The following is a 22,490-nucleotide window of genomic DNA, read 5'->3' on the forward strand; positions in this document are numbered from 1 at the left end:
CTCTCTCCCTCTGCCCCTTCCCCCACTTACACACGCTCTTTCTCTCTAATATAAATAAATAAAATCTTTAAAATACATTCTTACTGCTTGACAGAAAGATAAAAACCATGGGGAGGTACATGGGTAAGTAGTAGTATTAAGGCAAAATCATACTTCAAGAAAACTGCACAATGCAACATGCATTTAGACAAAATAAAACATTCTATATTAATCAGTTATTTAAAAAATTAAATTTGATTATTTGGAAATGCTAAATCAACAAACTGGTCAGTACAGTATGCTATGTTATACTCATCAGATTCTCTGAGAATTTGGAATTGGGGACTCAAAGATACCTGGTTAGGCTCAGCATGTAATTCAAACTAAGACATAAAAATATAGGATGTGTAAATAGACAAGGTAAGTCTACAGAGAGAAAAGGACACAGAAAAACAGATGATACTACTACCAGGATTCTAGTCCACTGGGGACAGAATCTCTTGGCTTCCAGAGATAATTTTCCTTTCAATTAAGTGTATTTTTTGCATTTGGTTTCTTGCAACCAAAATTAGATTTTTTTTTTAAAGGTTTTTTTATTTATCTGACAGAGAAAGACACAGTGAGAGAGGGAACACAAACAGGGGGAGTGGGAGAGGGAGAAGCAGGCTCCTGGCTGAGCAGGGAGCCCGATGCGGGGCTCAATCCCAGGACCCCGGGATCATGACCTGAGCCGAAGGCAGACGCTTAACGAGTGAGCCACCCAGGCGCCCCCAAAATTAAGTTAGATTTTAACTTTATTTTTTTCCTTCTAAGCACTCAATATTTTTAAGTAGAAGACACATTTGGGGGTAGGGAGACAACTGGATTAGAAGCAGTAACAGTGTAAATGTGATTAAAAAAAAGAGATCTTGATATGGTAGTGACACTGGAAAACAGAAGAAAAATACTACTAAGAAAGGCTAAGGCTGAGCAATTAATAGTGTGTGGGCACGAAGGGTGAAAGAGGAGTCAGATTAATGAAATACCTTTGCCCAGGTAACTGGGAAAAAGAAACTGGCACTATCAGAAAAAAGGAAATCAAGAGAAGTGGCTTGGGGGAAAATGAACTGAATTTTAATCTTAAATCCCAAGATACCACATCCAAATAGAAAAGTTCAATAGGCAGTCAGGAATAAAGGAAAACGCTGGGGTGTGAGAAAGAGATCTAGGAGTCATTCTCTTAGATGTGATGTCCCAAGCCTAAAACAAAATGTGTAACAGATTATATGCATAAATGAGATGAACACTAAATGAGACAGCTATATCTTATTGAAGTGTACTTATTCACAAATGCAGAAAAGATATGAACATATGGAGACGTACTATGATGTGTTTTGATTTGAAGCAGGATTTAATATTCCTTAATACAACACCTACTATGTGCAGTGTATTAGAATATGCATGTGATAAAAGACCTAAAATACACTGTCCCTGATATGAAGCAGTATGCAGTTCAACAGGCCAGTTATTTTGAGTCTTGAAACAATGGATGCAGTAACATGTCCATCAATCTCAAGCTGAGTATAGTGCGATTTTTCATATGGTAAAAGCTTATAAATCCAGACAAAAAATTGTAAGAAAATAAAAGTGCAGACCAGTATCTATTATGAACAGATGCACAAATCCTCAACAAAGTATTAGCAAATTGAATAAAAAAAAATGTTTAAAAAAGATGATGTACTACGACCAAGTGGGATTTATCCGAGGTATGAAAGGCTAGTCCAATATCCAAAAACCAATTAAACAATCCATTAAATCATTAGACTAAAGAAAAATTACACAATCATATCAATATGCAGAAAAAGCATCTGACAAAATCCAACACTCATTTATGATAAAAACTCTCAGCAAACTAGGAATAGAGGGGAACTATCTTAATATGATAAAGACTATAAAAAAAAAACCTACAGCAAACATACGTTAACAGTAAGAAACTTGAATCAGGTATAAGGCAAGGATGTCCCCTCGAACCATGCCTTTTGACAGTATACTATAAATCCTTGCCAAAGCAATAAAGCAAAGGAAATCAAAAGCATAAAGATTAGGAAGAAAATCTTTTTTTTTTTTTTTTTTAACAAATCACACGATCATCTGTGTAGAAAATCAATAGGTGAAAAATCTAGAACTAATAAGTGATTATAGCAAGGTTGCAGGATACAAGGTTAACATATGAAAGTCAGTTACTTTCCTTATATACCAGTGAACAAGTGGAATTTGAAATTAAAAACATAATACCATTTACATTAGCACTCCCCAAAATGAAATACTTAAGTATAAATTCAATAAACATGTATAAGATCTGCATGAGTAAAACCACAAACTGATGAATAAAACTCAAATCAAAGAACTAAGTGAAGAGATATTCCATGTTCACAGATAGGAAGACACAATATTGTCAACATTGTCAGTTCTTCCCAACTTGACTTACAGATTCAATGCAATCCAATCAAATTCTCAGCAAATAATTTTATTATAAATATCAACAAACTGATTCTAAATTTTATACAGAGAGGCCAAGACTCAAAAGCAAATACAATATTCGGAGAGAAGAACAAAGCTGGAGGACTGACACTTACCCAACTTCAAGATTTACTACAGAGCTACAGTAAACAAGATGATGTGGTATTAAGGAAAACATAGGGAAACAGATCAAGGGAACAGAACAGAGAACCTAGTAACAGATACCTATAAAGTCAACTAATCTTTAACCAAGGAGCAAAGGCAAATACAAGATAATCTTTTCAACAAACGGTGAAAAGCTATGTATCTGCATTAAAAAAAAAACCAATCTAGGTATAAACCTTACACCCTTGACAAAAATGAACTCAAAATGGGAATATAAATCTAAAAACTAAATGACTCAAATATAAAACAGAACTATAAAATAAGTAGAAGATAGCAGTAGAAAACCTAGATAACCTTGGGTATGGTGATGCCTTTTTAGATGCAACACTGAAGATATAATCCATAAAGGAAATATTGATAAACTGGACTTCATCAAAACTAAAAATTTCTGTTCTGTGAAAAACAGTATTTTGAGAATTAGAAGACAAGTCACAGACTGGGAGAAAATATTTACAAAAGACATATCTGATAAAGGACTGTTATTCAAAATATACAAAGAATGCTTAAAACTCAATAATAAGAAAACAACTCCATTACAAAACAGGCCAAAGACCTTAACAGACACCATAAAGGAAGATATACTGGTGGCAAATAAGAGTATGAAAATATGTTCTACATAGTATGTTACTAGAAAACTGCAAATTAAAACAGTAAGATACTACTACATACCTATTAAAATAACACTAACAGGGGCGCCTGGGTGGCTCAGTTGGTTAAGCGACTGCCTTCGGCTCAGGTCATGATCCTGGAGTCCCGGGATCGAGTCCCGCATCAGGCTCCCTGCTCGGCAGGGAGTCTGCTTCTCCCTCTGACCCTCCTCCCTCTCATGCTCTCTGTATCTCATTCTCTCTGTCTCAAATAAATAAATAAAATCTTTAAAAAAAAAAAATAACACTAACAAACTCAAATGCTAGCAAGAATGTGGAAAAACAGGAATTCTCATTCACTGTTGGTGAGAATGCAAAATGGTAGACACTTTGGAAGACAGTTTGGCAGTTTCTTACAAAACATCTTCTTACCATACCATCCAGCAATTGTATTCCTTGTTATTTACCCAAAGGAGTTGAAAACTTACATCCACACAACAATCTGCAGACTATGTTCATAGCATTTTAATTCATAATTGCCAAAAGTTGGAAGCAACCGAGATGTCCTTCACTAGGTGTATGGATAAAAAACTGTAGCACATCCAAACATGGAATGTTACTAAGTGCCCAAAAGAAGTTAAGTTATCAAGCCATGAAAAGACATGGAAGAATCTTAAAATGCATATTACTAAGTGAAAGAAGCCAATCTGGAAAGCCTACATACTCTGTGATTCCAACTATATACCATAGAAAAGCAAAAAGATGGAGAATAAAAAAGATAGCTGCTGCCTGGGGTAGAGGAAGGGAGAGTGGGGGAGAGATGAATAGGCAGAACACAGAGAATTTTTAGGACAGTGAAAATACTCTGTACGTTATTATAATATGGATATGTCATTACACATTTGTCCAAATCCATAGAATGTATAAAACTAAGAGTGAACTCTAAAGTACACTAGGGACTTTGGGTGATTTTGATACATTAATGGCTGAACATTGGTAAAAAACGTAGTGTTCTGGTGAGTGATGCTGGTAACGTGGGGTGGGGGTGGGGTTCATATGTGGGAGCAAGGAATATATGGGAATATATACCTTCCTCTCAATTTTGTTATAAACCTAAAATTGCTCTAAAAAAATAAATCTATCTATATATCAAGCTTATAAGGATGAACTAACATTGGGATGCCTGGGTGGCTCAGTCTGTTAAGTGTCTGCCTTCAGCTCAGGTCATGATCCCAGAGTCCTGGGATCAAGTTCTGTATCGGCTCCTTGCTCAGTGGGGAGCCTGCTTTTCCCTCTGCCTGCCGCTCCCCCTGCCTGTGCTCTCTTTCTCTGACATATAAATAAATAAAATCTTAAAAAAAAAAAAAAAAGGGGGGGGTGAACTAACATCAATGCAGTAAGAATCTTCGGGCAGTGTTAAATAACATTTTAGGCAAAGGCTATTATAGGAATAATAAAGCTAAAGGCAGTATTTTCTTTTCTTTTTTCAGTATTTTCTTAATCAAAAACAGTATCTTAAAATTCCACTGGGGGGGGTGGAAAAGATATGTTTATTATTTTGTCACTAGGGCACCTGGGTGGGTCAATCGGTTAAGCGACTGCCTTTGGCTCGCTCAGGTCATGATCCTAGGGTCCTGAGATAGAGTCCTGGAGTTGGGCTTCCTGCTCAGCCGGGAGTCTGCTTCTCCCTCTCCCTTCCCCCCCCTCCAGCTTGTGCTCTCTCTCTCTCAAATGAATATAATCTTAAAAAAAAATAAAAAATAAAACATGTCACTATATTTCCCAGCCACAAAATCTTTACTATTTGAGAAAAAATAACAATAGCTCTCCAATCTTTCATTTTGTTACTTTCCTTACTATAATGATTAAAAGTTCATAAAGAAGGGGTGCCTGGCTGTCTCAATTGGTACAGCATGCGACTCGATCTCAGGGTCATGAGTTTGAGCCCCACGTTGGACACAGAGATTACTTAATAAATTAAAAAAAATAAAGTTAATAAAAACATATTACATATATCATTTTCATCCCATGTTCAAAATAACTGACGAGAGGCCTTATGTAAAAGATAAACAAGCTTTGAAAAGTGAAATGACTTTCTCAAGGTCACACATTGAACAAGCTAGGGTAATTAGTATGTCACATTCAACAATGCCTATTTTTATTATGGTACATACTTTCCACCACTTCGGGTTGGACATAGAAAATTCACATCTAAACATTTTTCTGAAAAAATAAAAATACAAGCATATAAAAATGTACATATAAAAGGATAACTGCTGGCATTGAATGTTTGGAGACTTATGTTCAGAAATACAGGATAACTGAATAAACCACAACTATAATGATGTTAGAATATGGTAAGTCATAAAAGGTAATTCCAAAGACAACTATCTTATTGCATGGAATGATGTTGCTCATATACTAAAACTATTATAAAACTATTTTTAATTATCCCCTTTTGAAAAAGCTATGTATGTTTAAAGGTATATTATATATGGTAAAAATATATACAAAAAGAAAACCTTAACTCTTGATCATAATAAAATCACAACTCATTTTTCATTCTACCTCTTATGGACTTATCTGTGCCTTTCTTCTTGCTATAATGAAAGAGACAATTCCTTTCCTCAACAACAATAAAACAACTCTCATCAAACGTCATCTGTAAGCAGTAATGGTAAGTGGAGCTAGAATCCAATTGTGTGACCTCAGATCTGTTACTTAATTTCTCTGAGCCTGTTTCTACTTCTGTAAAACAGATACAGTAACTGTACATACAACTCATTCAGGTGTGAAAATTACATGAATATACAAAGTTATTTTATATCATACTAAAAATTATTGTACAAATAGTAAATATTCCATAAAAGCTGATTATTATATTAGCAAAGTATATTATTTCACCTGAGGAATAAAAAGATTAAGGGCTAGGGTCTCTTCAGACTTGCACATTTATTTTCCTGCAGGAATTTCATCATTAAACAAGAGATCTATGTATACATCATCTGGTTGTCAACCACAAAAATGACAGTTTCGTGTTTCAATTTAACTTAAAAAGGAAGCATCTGAAATAGCTTTCACTTAAGAATAGTCTCTTTCCAAAGAAAAACCAGAGATCATCTTACACATTGTGTATCACCTTCATCCATTATTATTAAAATGCAAAACCTGTGTTTTTATGATAATATAACTTAGTGGGGCTAAGCATAATGCAAATTATTCAGTTGCTATACATTTAAATTATTATTATAAGTCTCACTGGAGCACATATGTCTCCGTTTTCTCATCTTTTGCAATCATCATGCAGTCTTTGTGTTTGTATGAAAAACAATAAATGCTAACTGTAGTTTGGAAAATAAAGACTGAAATATTATTCATGTATAACTAATGTCACAAGGACAAATAATCAGTTATTAGGAAAAAACTGTTTAAACATTCATTAAGTAAGGACTTACTCATATGTGCCACAGCCATGGATTTTAGGACCTAGGGGTCCCTACTCTCATGAAGATTATCATCTAAGGCAATGATGTAAAAACAAATGACGACAACAATAACAAAAAAGCATTACTTAAGACCGAATGACTAGCTACTTAAAGAAGATAATGTTCCTGCTAAAAGATAAAAATATATTTCAGAGCCAGAAACGATAAAAAGTATTATTATTAATATACCAGAAAACTTCAAGGAATTTCTGCTAGACACAACATTACTAAAACTAAAGAAATTCTTTAAGAGACTAATTTATAATTCCTGGTTTCTCTGGTTTTGAAGGTGTGCTATCTTCAGAATCTATCTAGGCATTCCTGGGTTAGAGTCTTTGCAATTTTGCAGTATTTTTTCCTACATTTTATAGTTTTTCAATTTCCTGATTTGTTGGCGGTGCACCTCCTGCTGCTGATAATCTTATTTTGCTCTTCCAATTTGCCAATGATGTGGACAAATTTGAACTCTTGTACACTGCTGGTGGAAATATAAAATGGTGAATCCACTGTAGAAAATAATTTGACAGCTCCGCAAAAAAAGATAAACAGAATTACCACGCGACTCAACATTCAACTCCTGGGTATCTACCCCAAAGAACTGAAAACAGGTACTCAAAACAAATGTTTGTATATGAATGTTCACAGCAGCAGTGTTTACAATTGCCAAAGGGTGGAAACAAACTAAACGTCCGCCAACTTATCAATGAATAAACAAAATGTGGTAAATCCATACAATTACACATGCTACAACAAAGATAAATACTATGCAAAGTAACAGATACCAGACAAAAGGTTACATATTGTATGATTCCATATATATGAAGTATTCAGGGTAAGTAAATACACAGAGACAAAAAGCAGCTTGGTGGTTGCCAGAGTCTTGGGCCAAGGGAGGAAAAGGGAAAGGACTAACTACTTAATGGGTATAGTTTCCTTTAGGGTGATAAAAATCTTTGGAACTAGATAAGGTGGTGGTTGCACAACACTGTACATGCACTACATGTCACTGAACTGTACATTTTTACATGGCTAAATTTTATGTCATGTGAATTTTATCTCAACAAAAATGTTTTTAAAAGTATCATTCTAAGTCACCTGACTTCTTCATATTCAGTGCTGATAATGATGCTTCCTTATTAAAATTTTTCTCCTCTCTGGTGTTTTTGAGCCTACTCTTTTGTATAGCCTATTTGCACTGAACTTTTCTTCTCACTCTGTATATTCACCCAAATTTCATCAACACATAGCTTACACTGATATCTATATAATGACAATTACCAAAATCTTAAGATTAAGCCATTTCCAAAGATCCATAGCCATACATTCAATGGAGTCTTGGGGCTTTTTATGGATAACCCACAGGCACCTAAAGATTTAACATGTACATAATATGAATCCATTATCAAAATGCCATTTCTGCTTTTCATACTTCAATTTCTGTTTTCATTAATGGTATACCTACATTTACCCTACCAGCAATATGAGGAGCATTTTTGAGTCCTCTTTCAACCTCATTATCTATCAGGTTTATCATACTAATTCCTGAGAGAAGCCTATCATTCCCTTTCTTTACAATGTCTCTCCTCCACATTGCCTTTTTGCCTACCTTAAACTTATACTTCAAGGGTCATTTCCCAACTTTACCTTAGCACAACTATTATACAGTACTATTATACAAATTGCTATACGGACATCTGATTCCACCATGAAGGACTTAACTGCTATGCTATGGAAACTGCTCTCCTATAGTAAAAACCTAAAAACTGGAGTAATTATATAAAAAAGTTTTCAGACATTGAACAACAGTGATCTATGGGGGAAAAGCAGCAAATTAAGTTAAATTGTCTGAATTACAGTGCCTGGAAACAGTTTTTAGACAGTAGTGCAGAGAGGTGGAATCCCAAGAGAGCACAAAGGTCTACCAGAGTTGAGAAGGCAGGAGATTGGAGTTCAGAAAGGATGAGAAGGTCAAAATCTGTGGGGTAGAATACCAAAAAAGAGGGAGCGTTACACAGAGAAAAGAGCCTCAGAGATGTGCAGAAACGTCCCTGAAATCTTTGGTTGAATACTCCACATGTATGAGAGGAAACTTCCTCAGTCCAGGGCAGAGAATAGTTCAAATTCTATTCTCAAAGACCTTTTAATATACAGGGCTTTGGGTCAAGTCCTTATGTTATTTTAGCTCTATATAAACAATAAAATAAAAGCTACTCTGGATCCACCAAAAGAAACTTACACACAAGCCTAGAAAGTATCAAAGTGATTCACAAATAATTAATACATGACAAAACAAACTGAACACTCTTTAAAAGAACACCAGAAAACTCACCACCTAATACTGTAAAATTGAAAATGTCTGACATCAAATCAAAACCACCAAAAAAGCAGAAAAGTTACTCATAATTAGGAGATCAACAGAAACAGATCCAGAAATGAAATATGGCAGAATAGTAAAAAAGGACTTTAGAACAGCTATTACAATTTTTTTAAGTATATTCACAGATGTAAAGGAAAATACCAAATTATGCGTAGAAAAACGACACACAAATAAAAGAGACTTAAATGGAACTTCTGGATTTGACGGTATAGAAAAAAAATCAGTGAACAGATATACAGTGTAATCTAAATGATACACAGAACAAAAAAAAGGCTTAACAAAACACACAGCCTTAGTGAGCTGTGGGACAAATTCAAGATGTCTAACACACATGTAGTTGGGAGCCTACAAGCAGAAGTACGGTGAAATAAGAGGGGGAATAAGATATTTCAAGAAATAATGGCCCCAAATTTTACAAATTTGAAAATTATAAACCAAAAAGATGCAAGAAGCTCCAGAAACCTCAAGCACAAGTGTTTTTTTTTTTTTTTTTTTTTTTTAAAGCACACACTAAGGAACATTTTAAATAAAACTGCTAAAAAACAAAGTAACTTTAAAAGCATCTGGGAGTTGAGGGAGAAAGGAGAACACATCACATACAGAGGATAAATATATCGTGCTTAGACAATGGAGAGCTGCATGCAAAAGAAGCAAGCTGTAACCTTTTCTTGCACCATAGACAAAAAAACTCAAATGGATCACAGACCTAAATGTAAGAGCACTAGCACCATAAAATTCTTAGAAGAATATACAGGAATAAATCTGTGTGACCTTGGATTGGGCAAAACCTTCTTAGACATGATCCTATGAACACAGTGAAAAAAATCTTTAAAAACTGGGCATCATCAAAATTTCCAACTTTTGTGCTTCAAAAGCACAAAACATCAAGGAATGTTTTTTAGGAAAAAATTTTTGCAAATCATACTTAAATGCAACTTGTATTCAGAATATATAAAGAGCCTTTAAACTTAACAGTAAGATAAATAACTATTTAAAAATGGGCAGGGGCCCCTGGGTAGCTAAGTCAGTTACGTGTCTGACTTCAGCTCAGATCATGATCTCACGGTCCTGGGATCGAGCCCTACGAGGGGGTCTATCTTCAGTGGGGAGTCTGCTTGAGGAAAATTTGCATAACATCATTTGTCTTCAAGGAAATGAAATCAAAGCCATATGAGGTATCATTCCACATCCACTAGGGTAGTTATAATAAAAAAAAAAAAAGGAAAATATTAGCAAAGATATGGAGAAACTGGAACTCCTATATATTGCTGGTGGGAATGTAAAATGGTAGTTACTTTGGACAATAGTCTGGTAGTTTCTAAAGAATTTAAACATAGTCTACCATATGATCTATCAAATCCATATCTAGGTACATACTCAAGTGAAAAACATGTCCACACAAAAACTTATACAAGAATATTCACAGAAGCAATAGTCACAATAGTCAAAAAGTATAAACAAGCCAAATGTTCACCAATGGAAAATTATTCAGCAATAAACCTGAAGTACTGATAGATGCTATAATATGGATGAGCTCTGAAAATGTTACATTAAAGAAGCCAGTCACAGAATACCAGTACAGTTAACTCAATAGAGACAGAAAGTTAAGGGTGGGTGGGTGTGGGTAATAGGGAGTGACGGCTTAATGAGTATGGGGGGTCCCTTTGAGGTTAATGAAAACGCTCTAAAAATAGGTTGCACTGATGGCTGCACAACTCTGTGAAGATACTAAAACACCACTGGATTGTACATTTTAAATTGGTGAATTGCAGAATATGTGAATTATATTTTACTAAAGCCATTATATAAAACGATTTATAAATCTTTCTTTTGAAAGAAAATATCTCTCAAAAGTGATAATTATCTGTTTAAAGCAAAAATTATAAACATGTATTATGATGTTTAAAACATACTGTAGAATTATAAGTCAATGGAACAGAATAAAACACCCAGAAATAAACCCACAATCATACGGTCAATTAATCTTCAACAAAACAGGAAGGAATATCAAATGGGAAAAACAGTCTCTTCAAATGGTGCTGGGAAAACTTATCAGCTACATGCAAAAGAATGGAACCGGACCACTTTCTTATACCACATTCAAAAATAAACTTGAAATGGATTAAAGATCTAAATATGAAACATGAAACCATAAAAATTCTAGGAGAGCACAGGTAATAATAATGTCTTTGACATCAGCTGTAGCAACTTTTTTCTAGATATGTCTCCTCAGGCAGGGGAAATAAAAGCAAAAATAAACTAGTGGGACTTCATCAAAATAAAGTTTCTGCACAGTAAAGGAAACAGCAGCAAAATTGTTCTGAAAGGCAACCTACAGAATAGGAGAAAATATTTGCAAATGACATATCTGATAAAGGGTTAGTATTTAAAATATATAAAGAACTGATACAACTCAACACCCCAAAAAACAAATAATCCAGTTAAAAAATGGGCAGAAGACATAAACAGACATTTCCCTAAAGAAGACATACAGATGGCCAACAGGCACACGAATAGATGCTCATCATCACTAATCATCAGGGAAATGCAAATCACAACTATAATGAAGTATTACCTCATATCTGTTAGAATGGCTAAAATCAAAAACACAAGAAACAAAAAGTGTTCATGAGGATGTGGAGGAAAAGGAACCCATGTGCACTGTTGGTGGGAATGACAACTGGTACAGCCACCCTGTAACAGCATGGAGGCTCCTCAAAAAGTTAAAAAAAAGAACTACTACCCTATAATCCTCAACTGCACTACTGGGTACCCAAAAAATACAAAAACACAAATTCAAAGGGGTACATGACCCCAACACTTATTGCAGCATTATTTATAATAGCCAAATTATGGAAGCAGCCCAACTGTCCACTGACAGATGAATTCATAAAGTAGTGATACAGATGTAAAATGTAATATTATTCAGCCATAAAAAGGAATGAAATTTTGCCATACGCAACACATAGACAGAATTAAATGTTAGGCAAAATAAGTCAGAGAAAGACAAATAGCATATGATTTCACTTATATGTGGAATTTAAGAAACAAATGAGCAAAGGGAAAAAAAAAAAAAGGGAGAGACAAACCAAGAAACAGACTCTTCACTATAGAAAACAAATTGATGGTTACCAGAGGGGAGGTAGGTGGGGAAATGGGTAAAATAAGTGATGGGGATTAAGTAGTGCAGCACTTGTCCTGAAGAGCACTGGGTGATGTATGGAATGGCTGAATCACTATACTGTACACCTGAAACTAATATAACACTGTATGTTAACTATACTGAAATTTTTTAAAAATTGCAGAATTAAAATGTACAACAATAGAACAAGGGATGGAAGGTTAAATATACTCTTACTAGGTTCTAAATTCTACATTATAGTGGTGTAATATTTGACAATGAGCTGTGATTAAAGATATGTATTTCAAATACTAGCATATCACTAAAAAGACTTAAGACAGATAGAACTGATAACCCAAATTTGGGGTAAAACATAATTTTTAAAATATTCAATTAATCCAAAAGATGGCAGGAAAAGAAGAAAAAAGGAATAATAATCACATGGACAAAAACAAAAACAAGATGGGAGATTTAAAACCTATCATATTGATAATTAAAAACCAACGATCTAAGGGGTGCCTGGGTGGCTTCGTCAGTTAAACGTCTGCCTTCAGCTCAGGTCATGATCCCAGGGTCCTGGGATCAAGCCCCGCATCCGGCTCCCTGCTTAGTGGAGAGCCTGCTTCTCCCTCTCCCTCTGCCTGCCACTCTGCCTACTTGTGCTCTGTCAAATAAATGAATAAAAAAATCCAATGATCTAATAAACACTCCATGAACAGAAATGAATTATCAACCCCAATGATATGCTGCTTACAAGAAGCTAAACTAAATATAAAGATACAAATAGGCTACAAGGATGGAAAAGATATACCACACAAACATTACTCAAGGAAAATACCACTGGCTATGTTAATATTACACAAAGTAGACTTAAGAAGGAATACTATAAAGCATAAAGAGAATGCTTTATAATTATAGCTCAGTTCATAAAGCAGACATAATCCTAAATGTATATGCAACTAAAAGAATTTCAAAACACATGAAGCAAAACCTAACAGAATTAAAAAGGAGAAAGACATATAATCATGATGGCAGATTTCAAAAGTATTCTATAAGTAATTTAAAAAAAAGTCAACAAAAAAAATCAGGAAGGATCTGAGACTTCTTAAAGAACGTCACGTGATCTAACTCCCATTTAAAAAAACCCTTCACCCCAACAGCTTAATAAAACATTCAAGGTCCCACGGAACATTCTTCAAAACAGAGTATATTCTGGGATATAAAACAATCTAAATAAACTTACAGTAAAATCAAACTGCTTGTTTTCCAACTGCAATAGAATTAAACTAGAAATGAGTAACAAAGATATCTGGAAATTATTTAGAAATAAAATACTTCTGGGAAGCCTAGGTGGCTCAGTCAGTGAAGCGTCTGCCTTCAGCTCAGGTCACTGAGCCCCACATCAGGCTCCTTGCTTGGTGGGGAGCCTGCTTCTTCCTCTCCCTCTGCCTACTGCTCCCCCTGCTTGTGCTCTCTAATAAATAATAAATAAAATCTTAAAAAAAATAAAATAAAAGGGGCGCCTGGGTGGCTCAGTCGTTAAGTGTCTGCCTTTGGCTCAGGTCATGATCCCAGGGTCCTGGGATCGAGCCCCCACATTGGGCTCCCTGCTCTGTAGGAAGCCAGCTTCTCCCTCTCCCCTTGCTTGTGCTCCCTCTCTCGCTGTCTCTCTCTCTCTCTCTCTGTCAAATAAATAAAAATCTTAAAAAAATAAGGAAATAAAATACTTCTAAAATAACCAATGAGTTAAATTAAGAAGAAATCAAAAGGGAAATTACAAAGTATTCCAAACTGAATGCAAATGTAAACATATCAAAATCTGTGGTATACAGCTAGAATAATGCTTAGAGGAAAATAGTTAACATTAAATGTTATAGTAAAGATTGGTCAAAATCATTAACCTAGGCTTCTACTTTAAGACACTATAAAGCCAAATGAAGCAGAAAAAAAGAGAATTAAAAGAATTCACTGAATTAAAAAACAGACAAAATACAGGAAACAAAAATCAATAAAACCAAAAGTTGGTTCTTTGAAAAGATCAGTAATACTGATAAATATCTCATGAGGGGGAAAAAAGACACAAATTAGTGATACATAATCAAAAGAGAAGACATCACTACAGATGCTATAGGCATTAAAACACTGATAAGGAATTTTATAAACAAGCTTATGCCACCTTGGATGAAATGGATAAACTCCTTGAAAGACACACAAAAAACCAATGCTTACTCAAGAAATGAAAAATCTGTAAAGCCCTGTATCTACTTAAAAATTTTAATCCACAGTTAAAAACCTCCTCATAAATAAAATTCCAGGTCCAAACAGTTTCACTGATGAATTGTACTAAAATTTAATAAATATTACCAATTCTGTACAAACTTTTTAGAAAACAGACTCAAGTCTGTGATGCCAGTTTTACTCTGATACCAAAACCAGAAAGAGACACTGCAAGGAAAGAAAACTATAGACCAATATCCCTCAGGAAGCAGAAATCCTTAACATTTCAATAAACTGAATCCAGCAAAATATAAGACAAAATGTTATGCCCAAGTGGTATTTATCCCAGGGATGCAGTTTAGTTTTAACATTTGAAGATCAATTAATATAATTTACCATATAAACAGACTTTAAAAAGAACCATATGATCACCTCAACAGATGAAGAAAAATCACATGACAAAATTGACATCCATTTTGGATACAAGGAAACAAAAATAGAAGGGAATTTCTCAACCTCATAAACAGCATCTACAAAAACCCCCAACAGCTAGCTATCATTATTATACTTCATGATGAAACACTGCATGCTTTTTGGGGGATGAAAATGTTCTTTATCTTGACTGTGGTGGTGTTTAAATGACTAGAGTTATCAAAACTCACTGCACAATTAAAATCGGGTGAATTTCACTGTATGTAAATCATCAGTGAAGTTGAATTTTAAAACTACCATAATGGCTTCTTCAAGGTTGTTTAAAAAGTTTAGTCCTTTATTTTTTTTTTTTTAAAGATTTTATTTATTTATTTGAGAGAGAGAATGAGATAGAGAGAGCACATGAGAGGGGGGAGGGTCAGAGGGAGAAGCAGACCCCCTGCCGAGCAAGGAGCCCGATATGGGACTCGATCCCGGGACTCCAGGATCATGACCTGAGCCGAAGGCAGTCGCTTAACCAACTGAGCCACCCAGGCGCCCAAAGTTTAGTCCTTTAAACAAGGCCTGTTGATTGATTATTAACAGTAAAAGGACTGCTCATTTACACCACTATGTCTATGGATCTCCAAACAACAAAGTACGACTTTTAAATATAAGTATCTGATATATATTTACATTATAAGTAAAACCTTCAAAAGATGGTTGTGCTACAAGTGCATATTGAGAATTCAATACTGAACTCAAGCAACTGAGAATTTTCTGCTAAAACGCATCAGCATTAATCAGTAAATCAAATACACTACCACTACCACCACACAAGAGCTGGGCTTTATCTTGTATATGTTCTTATGGTCTTATGGTACCTCAGTACACTTCTAACAAAGCACTTAAATATATAAATTACCTGTCAGTTAACTGAATTAATTCAAATTATGCTAAGAATTGGGGTAGAATTTCATTTTATCTTACACTTGGAATTCATTCATTTTCCTCATACCAAATCACTCAACTCGAAAATATTCAAGAAATGGGAATTTTAATTATAAAAATAAATGTACAAAACACATTACTTTATTATTTTCTAATTACTAAAGAAAAATACTTCCTAATTCCTCAGTCATATCCATAAAGCCAAATTATTTACTAAAGCAAATGAGAGTTCTTTAAGCTCAAAGCAGAAAGCTAATATTTTAAGGACCTTTGCACTTCTACTATGCTAAAGACGGATAGAAATATAGACAAGAAATTTGGCTAAAATACACTTTGCTGAAGGAAAAAAACAAATGATTAAGAGTATATCCAGGGGCGCCTGGGTGGCTCAGTCGTTAAGGGTCTGCCTTCAGCTCAGGTCATGATCCCAGGGTCCTGGCATCGAGCCCCACATCAGGCTCCCTGCTCGGCGGGAAGCCTGCTTCTCCCTCACCCACTACCCCTGCTTGCGTTCCCTCTCTCACTGTGGCTCTCTCTGGCAAATAAATAAAATCTTTAAAAAAAGAGTATATCCAAATGTAGGCTCTATAAATTAACACTTATTAACGGAACAGGGAAGATATAGGCTATTTCAACTATAATACTAGTGGATAATAGTTATTGTCCCATATTCTACTCCTTTATTAAAACTTAAAAGTCAGCACTTCTCACCAAAAAGACAACCCAACAGGTATAGAACTGTACATCCAAGTAAAAATGAGCTTGACATTTTAGACAGGACAGATATCCTAGTTTTGTCTTTTAAACAATGCTTATTTACCAAAGAAGATCATTAAGAACAAATAAAGTTAAGATGGAATTAGTTCATGTTTTCAAACTATTACATTTTGTAGTCCATTTAATTACTGAGGTTTCATGATTAACTCATGTTTTTAAATGCACATAAACATGATAATATTCTACCTTTATTCCTCAATTTTTACTAGTCCAGCCCTCAGATAATAGTTACATTGGACAAAGTAAACATGACACAGGCTGGTTTTCAAAATAATGAGGCTATCTGCACACTCTTTAAAAATACAACTCAAACCATATAAAACACATCAAGATAGTGCTGCTGAATAAACAGTAACATCTCAAATAAGAAGCCTTTCATACATTTATAAATATTGTTATGGAATTTAAAAATTCATGTGTAAAATGGGTAATAAAAATAGTACTAGACTTAAAAAAAATTGAAAACTTTCAAATTATCTATTTAAAATCATAACTATGATTAAATAGTAGCATAATTTAATAATCAAGTTATTCTAAATTCCGGAATAAGGGAAGTAACATTTTAGCATTCAACATATCCATTTATCAAAAAGAAGTCCAACAAAAGCATTAATGGTTAACAACAAAGCTTATCAAGTATCTGATAGTTATGTCTAGAGTTAATACTCAAGACAATCAATCCTAAGGAGAACTATACACCTCTTTCAAAACTTAGCTTTTATGAATCATGAGCATTTGACAAACTGTTGGTATAGCAAAAGTGAACTTTTAAATTAAATCTCTTGCAATAATACTTCTATCCTACCTGTATCTTCAATAAATTCCACACATTTTTCAACAAATAGTGGTATGGGCTTCTCAGCTGTAACCAGATCCTGGAGGGGCATCCCAAAGTAATTACTTTCCCAATTTCTACGTGTTGGTGGATTGAAGTTCTTAGTTTTCTTTTTCTGCTATAAGAAAACATATTCAAGTTAAAACTATTAAAATTAATTTTCTTCAGAATAACATTAGTACTCAGCAATGTAAATACACATATTTTGCATCAAAAGAAGTATTTAAAAGCCACATCCAACCTAAACGACCACCAATATGGGAATCCCATTAAATTCTGCTAGAAACAACAACTTGAGCAATGGAAAGAAACAAACTGTGAACAGAGAAAAAAACTGACTAAAATGTTCCTTTTGGAAAATAATAGGAAACTAGATAGGTAGGGAAATTAGAAAAGATCATTTTTCAATGCCAACTCAAAGGAAAAGCTGGGAGTAAGCAATGCTCAATTCAGTTTATGTGTAGTCTACTAATTCTATTTGGTCTTTGGGGCAGGTCCAAGTGAGGTTTTTGTGCATAGCTATATTTATAAGAACATAATATAGCTTTAATTATTGATTATACTATGAAACATGATAATATTCTACCTTTATTCCTCAAATTTTACTAGTCCAGCCCTCAGATAATAGTTTACATTGGACAAAGTAAACATGACACAGGCTGGTTTTCAAAATAATGAGGCTATCTGCACACTCTTTAAAAATACAACTCAAACCATATAAAACACATCAAGATAGTGCTGCTGAATAAAGAGTAACATCTCAAACAAGAAGCCTTTCATACATTTATAAATATTGTTATGGAATTTAAAAATTCATGTGTAAAATGGGTAATAAAAATAGTACTAGACTTAAAAAAATTGAAAACTTTCAAATTATCTATTTAAAATCATAACTATGATTAAATAGTAGCATAATTTGTCCCTTATTTTCCCAGTTTCTTCCTATCTACTGACTCTATTCCTTAAATGTTATGATAGGTTTCTTATGTAACAGATAAAACAGTTTCACAATAGTAAAAACAAAATGAAATACTAATTTTCAGAGTTTAACTTCAATCTAGCACTGGGAGAAAATGGGTTCTTAACCAGGGAGTGAACATCTCAAAAACCTAAGGAGGTACTGTCTAGAATTCAACTGCTGAGGAGATTGAGTCAATTTTTCTGGAGTAGGATATTTTAAGCATTTCCAAAGATAATTCTATTATACATTCCTAGTTGAGAATCTCTACAATATAGGAAGATGAGTAAATTTTCAGAAATTCAAAGATGTTAGAGCATTTTTATTGTTCCCTTTTCAGTTTATCTACAAATTTATTTTCTCTGATAAATCACAAAGCTATTCAAATTTGTCATAAGTACCATTATTAATTTGTAAATAGGATAAAAGCATACCATTTCTTTTCAGAAAAGGGGGGGAATAAGAGAGGGAGGGCAGGAGAGCTTTCTATGCCTAAAGTAATACCCATCTTAATTTCCCATTCTTTCTGGAGGAGTCTCTCCTTTGGATAGATCCCCCATAGATCCCCCAATGTATTCTTCCAAGTCTCCAGCTATCTTGAATAATTAACCAAGTCCTTTCTTCATTTCAATTTCAGGCTGCTCCACCCAGCAAACTTCCAGAGCTCATGAAATCCAATTTCTTAATGCTCTCAATGATATGGATTATATACAACCCTGATATGTACAGATCACATATAATATAACTAGGTCTCTGGAATGTTGCCAACAAAGCACTAGAATGTTTGATCTGGCTCAAGACCTAAACCCACCAAGTCAAGTAGTGTGGATCCTTACTCCTTAAATAATCCTTCCACAACCACCACCACCACCACCACCACCACCACCACCACCACCAAACCGGAATATGCAAGGAAGTGGAAATGAAGACACTTAGGTAGGATAGTGGCTGAGTCCTCTTTCTCAGGAACATTAAGGTGCTTTCTAGCCTGCAAACTACCAGCTGCAAAATTTGATTAGAAAACTGAAAACTGAGGCAAAGATGGATGTTATTTCATTAAAGAGATAATACAGCAATGAAAAAGATTACACTTAGATAGACTAATGAAAAAAGCAATGCCTGGCCTATGACAGAAGCAACAGGAATGAAATGATAAAAAGATCTTAATAGATCTTTGCCACCTAAAGAACATAGTTACAAGAAAAGTAAGCTAGCTGGTCCTAAATGTTCCAGTCAACTTTTTTTTTTAAATTTTATTTTATTATGTTAATCACCATACATCATTAGTTTTTGATGTAGTGTTCCATGATTCATTGTTTGCGCATAACACCCAGTGCTCCATTCAATACGTGCCCTCTTTAATACCCATCACCAGGCAACCCCCTCCCCCCTAGAACCCTGTTTGTTTCTCAGAGTCCATAGTCTCTCATGGTTCGTCTCCCCCTCCGATTCCCACCCCTTCATTTTTCCCTTCCTACTATCTTCTTTTAACTCTTAAGAAATCCTTTTTTTTAATACTGCCTTTTAGGAATCAATCTAAACTCTCAGATGACTCTGAAAACATTCCACCCTTATCCTTGGGATCATAGGAAAGAGGAAAAAAAGAAGTGTAAACTTTAGTAAGCACTGAATACTTGACTAAAATTGGGAGGGTGAAGACAAGGAAATAAAATAAGGTAGATTCTCTGGCTTATGCTCAGGGAACATCTCCCAAGGTCTATAAAATTACAAGGGCAAATTATTTAATTCTGTGGTTATACCAAGATTCAGGGCTAGTAATCTAAGGTAATGAAAGGCTAAGTGCCTTGTAGTATGGAATTTCTGGCAAACTCTAAAGGGATAATTTACTAACAAAGAACTGCTCTGACAGCTCAAGTCATATATATTAGGAGGGGAAAAAAAAAAGTTTTGTGATTTTATAAATTTTTATTAATTTTTCTACTAACTGGCACTGATATGAAAGAATATTCTTTTTTTTTTTAAAAGATTTTATGTATTTGACAGAGAGAGACAGCGAGAGAGGGAACACAATCAAGGGGAGTGGAGAGGGAGAAGCAGGCTTCCTGAGGACAGGGAGCCCGATGTGGGGCTCTATCCCAGGACCCCAAGATCATGACTTGAGCCAAAGGCAGACGCTTAACTGAGCCACCCACGCGCCCCTATAAAAGAATATTCTACGCAGAGTAAGTTTGGGATTAGAGATTCCTATATTAGCTTTTATGATGAATAAAAATGTATACAATCTCTTTTTCTAATAGTGATAGTTCTTAATCATCAGAATTCAGGGAGTTCTTTTAAAATATGTGGATTTTGAAAAACTCTACATAATTCTGATATACATCCCTTAGTTAGGAGTTGCTGATCTATAGCTATACATATTTATACCAATTCAAAATGAATTTTTTAGGTTAAACTAAGATTAGATGATTACAACTGCTATAAAATGCCATCAAGGTTCTCTGAAACGCAAGAAAGGATGAGGAGTATGGTTACTTGGTAATTACTTCCATAACTTTTGAAGAAGCATTGTCAGAAATGGCAGCCCCCAATTAAAAAATTATGCCAGCAGGAAAACATCTGATTTATGATAACCCAACTTTTGATTCATACTTCAGTAACACTATCTTTATTTCTGCTTAAATGCAAATGCCCAGTCTTATTTTTCTGGCTACTCAGGCAAATCTCATGTCATGTCAGCTGCAAATGAATATCCACAGTAAAATAAGCATCCTGTTCACAAATAATGTATACAGTGTTATCAATTAAGTGTTCAGCAGACATTAAAAACTACCATTAGTATAAGAAAACAGGATCAGGAAACGGTATGTAAATAGCTTTCTAAAAACTGCCCTCCCAATCCAGTAGTATCAGCAATACAAGGGAGGGCATCTAAGCAACATCCTCAAATAAAATACTGTAATCAATAACACTGAAAAAACATACCTCAACTGCTTCTTTCGTATTGAACAAACTGAAGAAAAAGAGTAGTTAAGGAGGCTTTCAAAGAGCCAATCCAGGAAACAAGAAAATTTGGTATTCTCTCAAAGAAATGAGACAACAGGAAGCAAAATGTAAAGAAACTGGAGGAAAAAAATTCATTAAAGAAATCAAAATCTCTTCAGTAAGATTCCATATAACTGTAAAGATCAGAATAAAGTGAAAAAGAGCATCAAAGTTCCCCTTTACTGTATGTATCATTCCCTATGACACGTTCCAAAAAATACTCTTTTGCTTCCATTTTAAAAAGAAGTCTCAATCCTCCTCTCCTTAGCTATTTGCCCCATAATGCTACTCCCTTCTGCAAACTCTGCGAAAGTCATATATATATTAGATATTTCCAATTCCCTCTTTTATGTACTTAAATTAGTCTATCACCCTCATCACTCCACTAAATCTGTTCTTATTAAGGTCACCAATGATTGTTTTGCAATAGTTCCCAACTTTCATCTTACTTGACCTTTCAGCACTCTTTCTTCACTAGACTTTGAGAACACCACCTCTATTACCTCACTCACTCTCCCCTTACTAGTCTCCTCTGCTGGTCCCTCTTAGCCATCCTTGTAATGCTGTGAAAACCCCAGGCCTCAGTCCCTGACCATCTTTTTTTCTCAACACCTACCCACACTCTTCATCTTGTCATCCATCTGCTGATAACCCAACACTTACAGCTCAGCTCTTTTCCTGAACTCTAGACTCATTTGAAACATTCTACTGGACATCTTCACTTGAATGTCTAAGAAATGTATCTTTAACATGTGCAAAACTAAACTACTGATGATTTCCTTAAAATGTTCCCCAACTGCAGCCTTATCCATCTCGCATGCTGACAATTCCATCCTTTCATTTCAGTAGCTCAGGCTAAAAATCTTGGAGTTATCCTTGATCCCTCTTTTTCTGTCATACCCTACTTCCAATTATCAAACAAATGTATTAGATATAGAATCTAGCTATTTAAAGCTATCATTTCATACATCTACATTATTACATCAACTGCTCAATCCATTCCCCCCCTTGTTCTACCACTATCCCCTCAAACCATTCTCAATAAAGCAGCCAGAATGACAGAGGCTCCCTACATAGCAGCCTACAAAGCCATATATAATCAGCATGCCTAGAACTCTGCCTCTT

At 34.7% G+C, this 22,490-nt stretch overlaps 1 protein-coding gene across 3 annotated transcripts in view; it reads right to left on the minus strand.

Moving 5' to 3' along the window:
- Positions 1-22,490, minus strand: part of LOC118002902 (rho GTPase-activating protein 5) — a 79,602-nt gene that overhangs the window by 17,531 nt on the left and 39,581 nt on the right. For 2 of the 3 annotated variants that reach the window (XM_034993511.1, XM_034993510.1), the window contains exon 3: positions 17,375-17,522. In XM_034993511.1, the coding sequence (XP_034849402.1) occupies positions 17,375-17,522 (148 nt within the window). The remainder of the gene's footprint in view (positions 1-17,374; positions 17,523-22,490) is intronic. The other variant, XM_034993512.1, reaches the window with a different exon arrangement.

The sequence above is a fragment of the Mirounga leonina genome, unplaced genomic scaffold, assembly GCF_011800145.1.
Source record: "Mirounga leonina isolate KUSES-001 unplaced genomic scaffold, KU_Mleo_1.0 Mir_85, whole genome shotgun sequence".
NCBI classification, from domain to species: Eukaryota; Metazoa; Chordata; class Mammalia; order Carnivora; family Phocidae; genus Mirounga; species Mirounga leonina.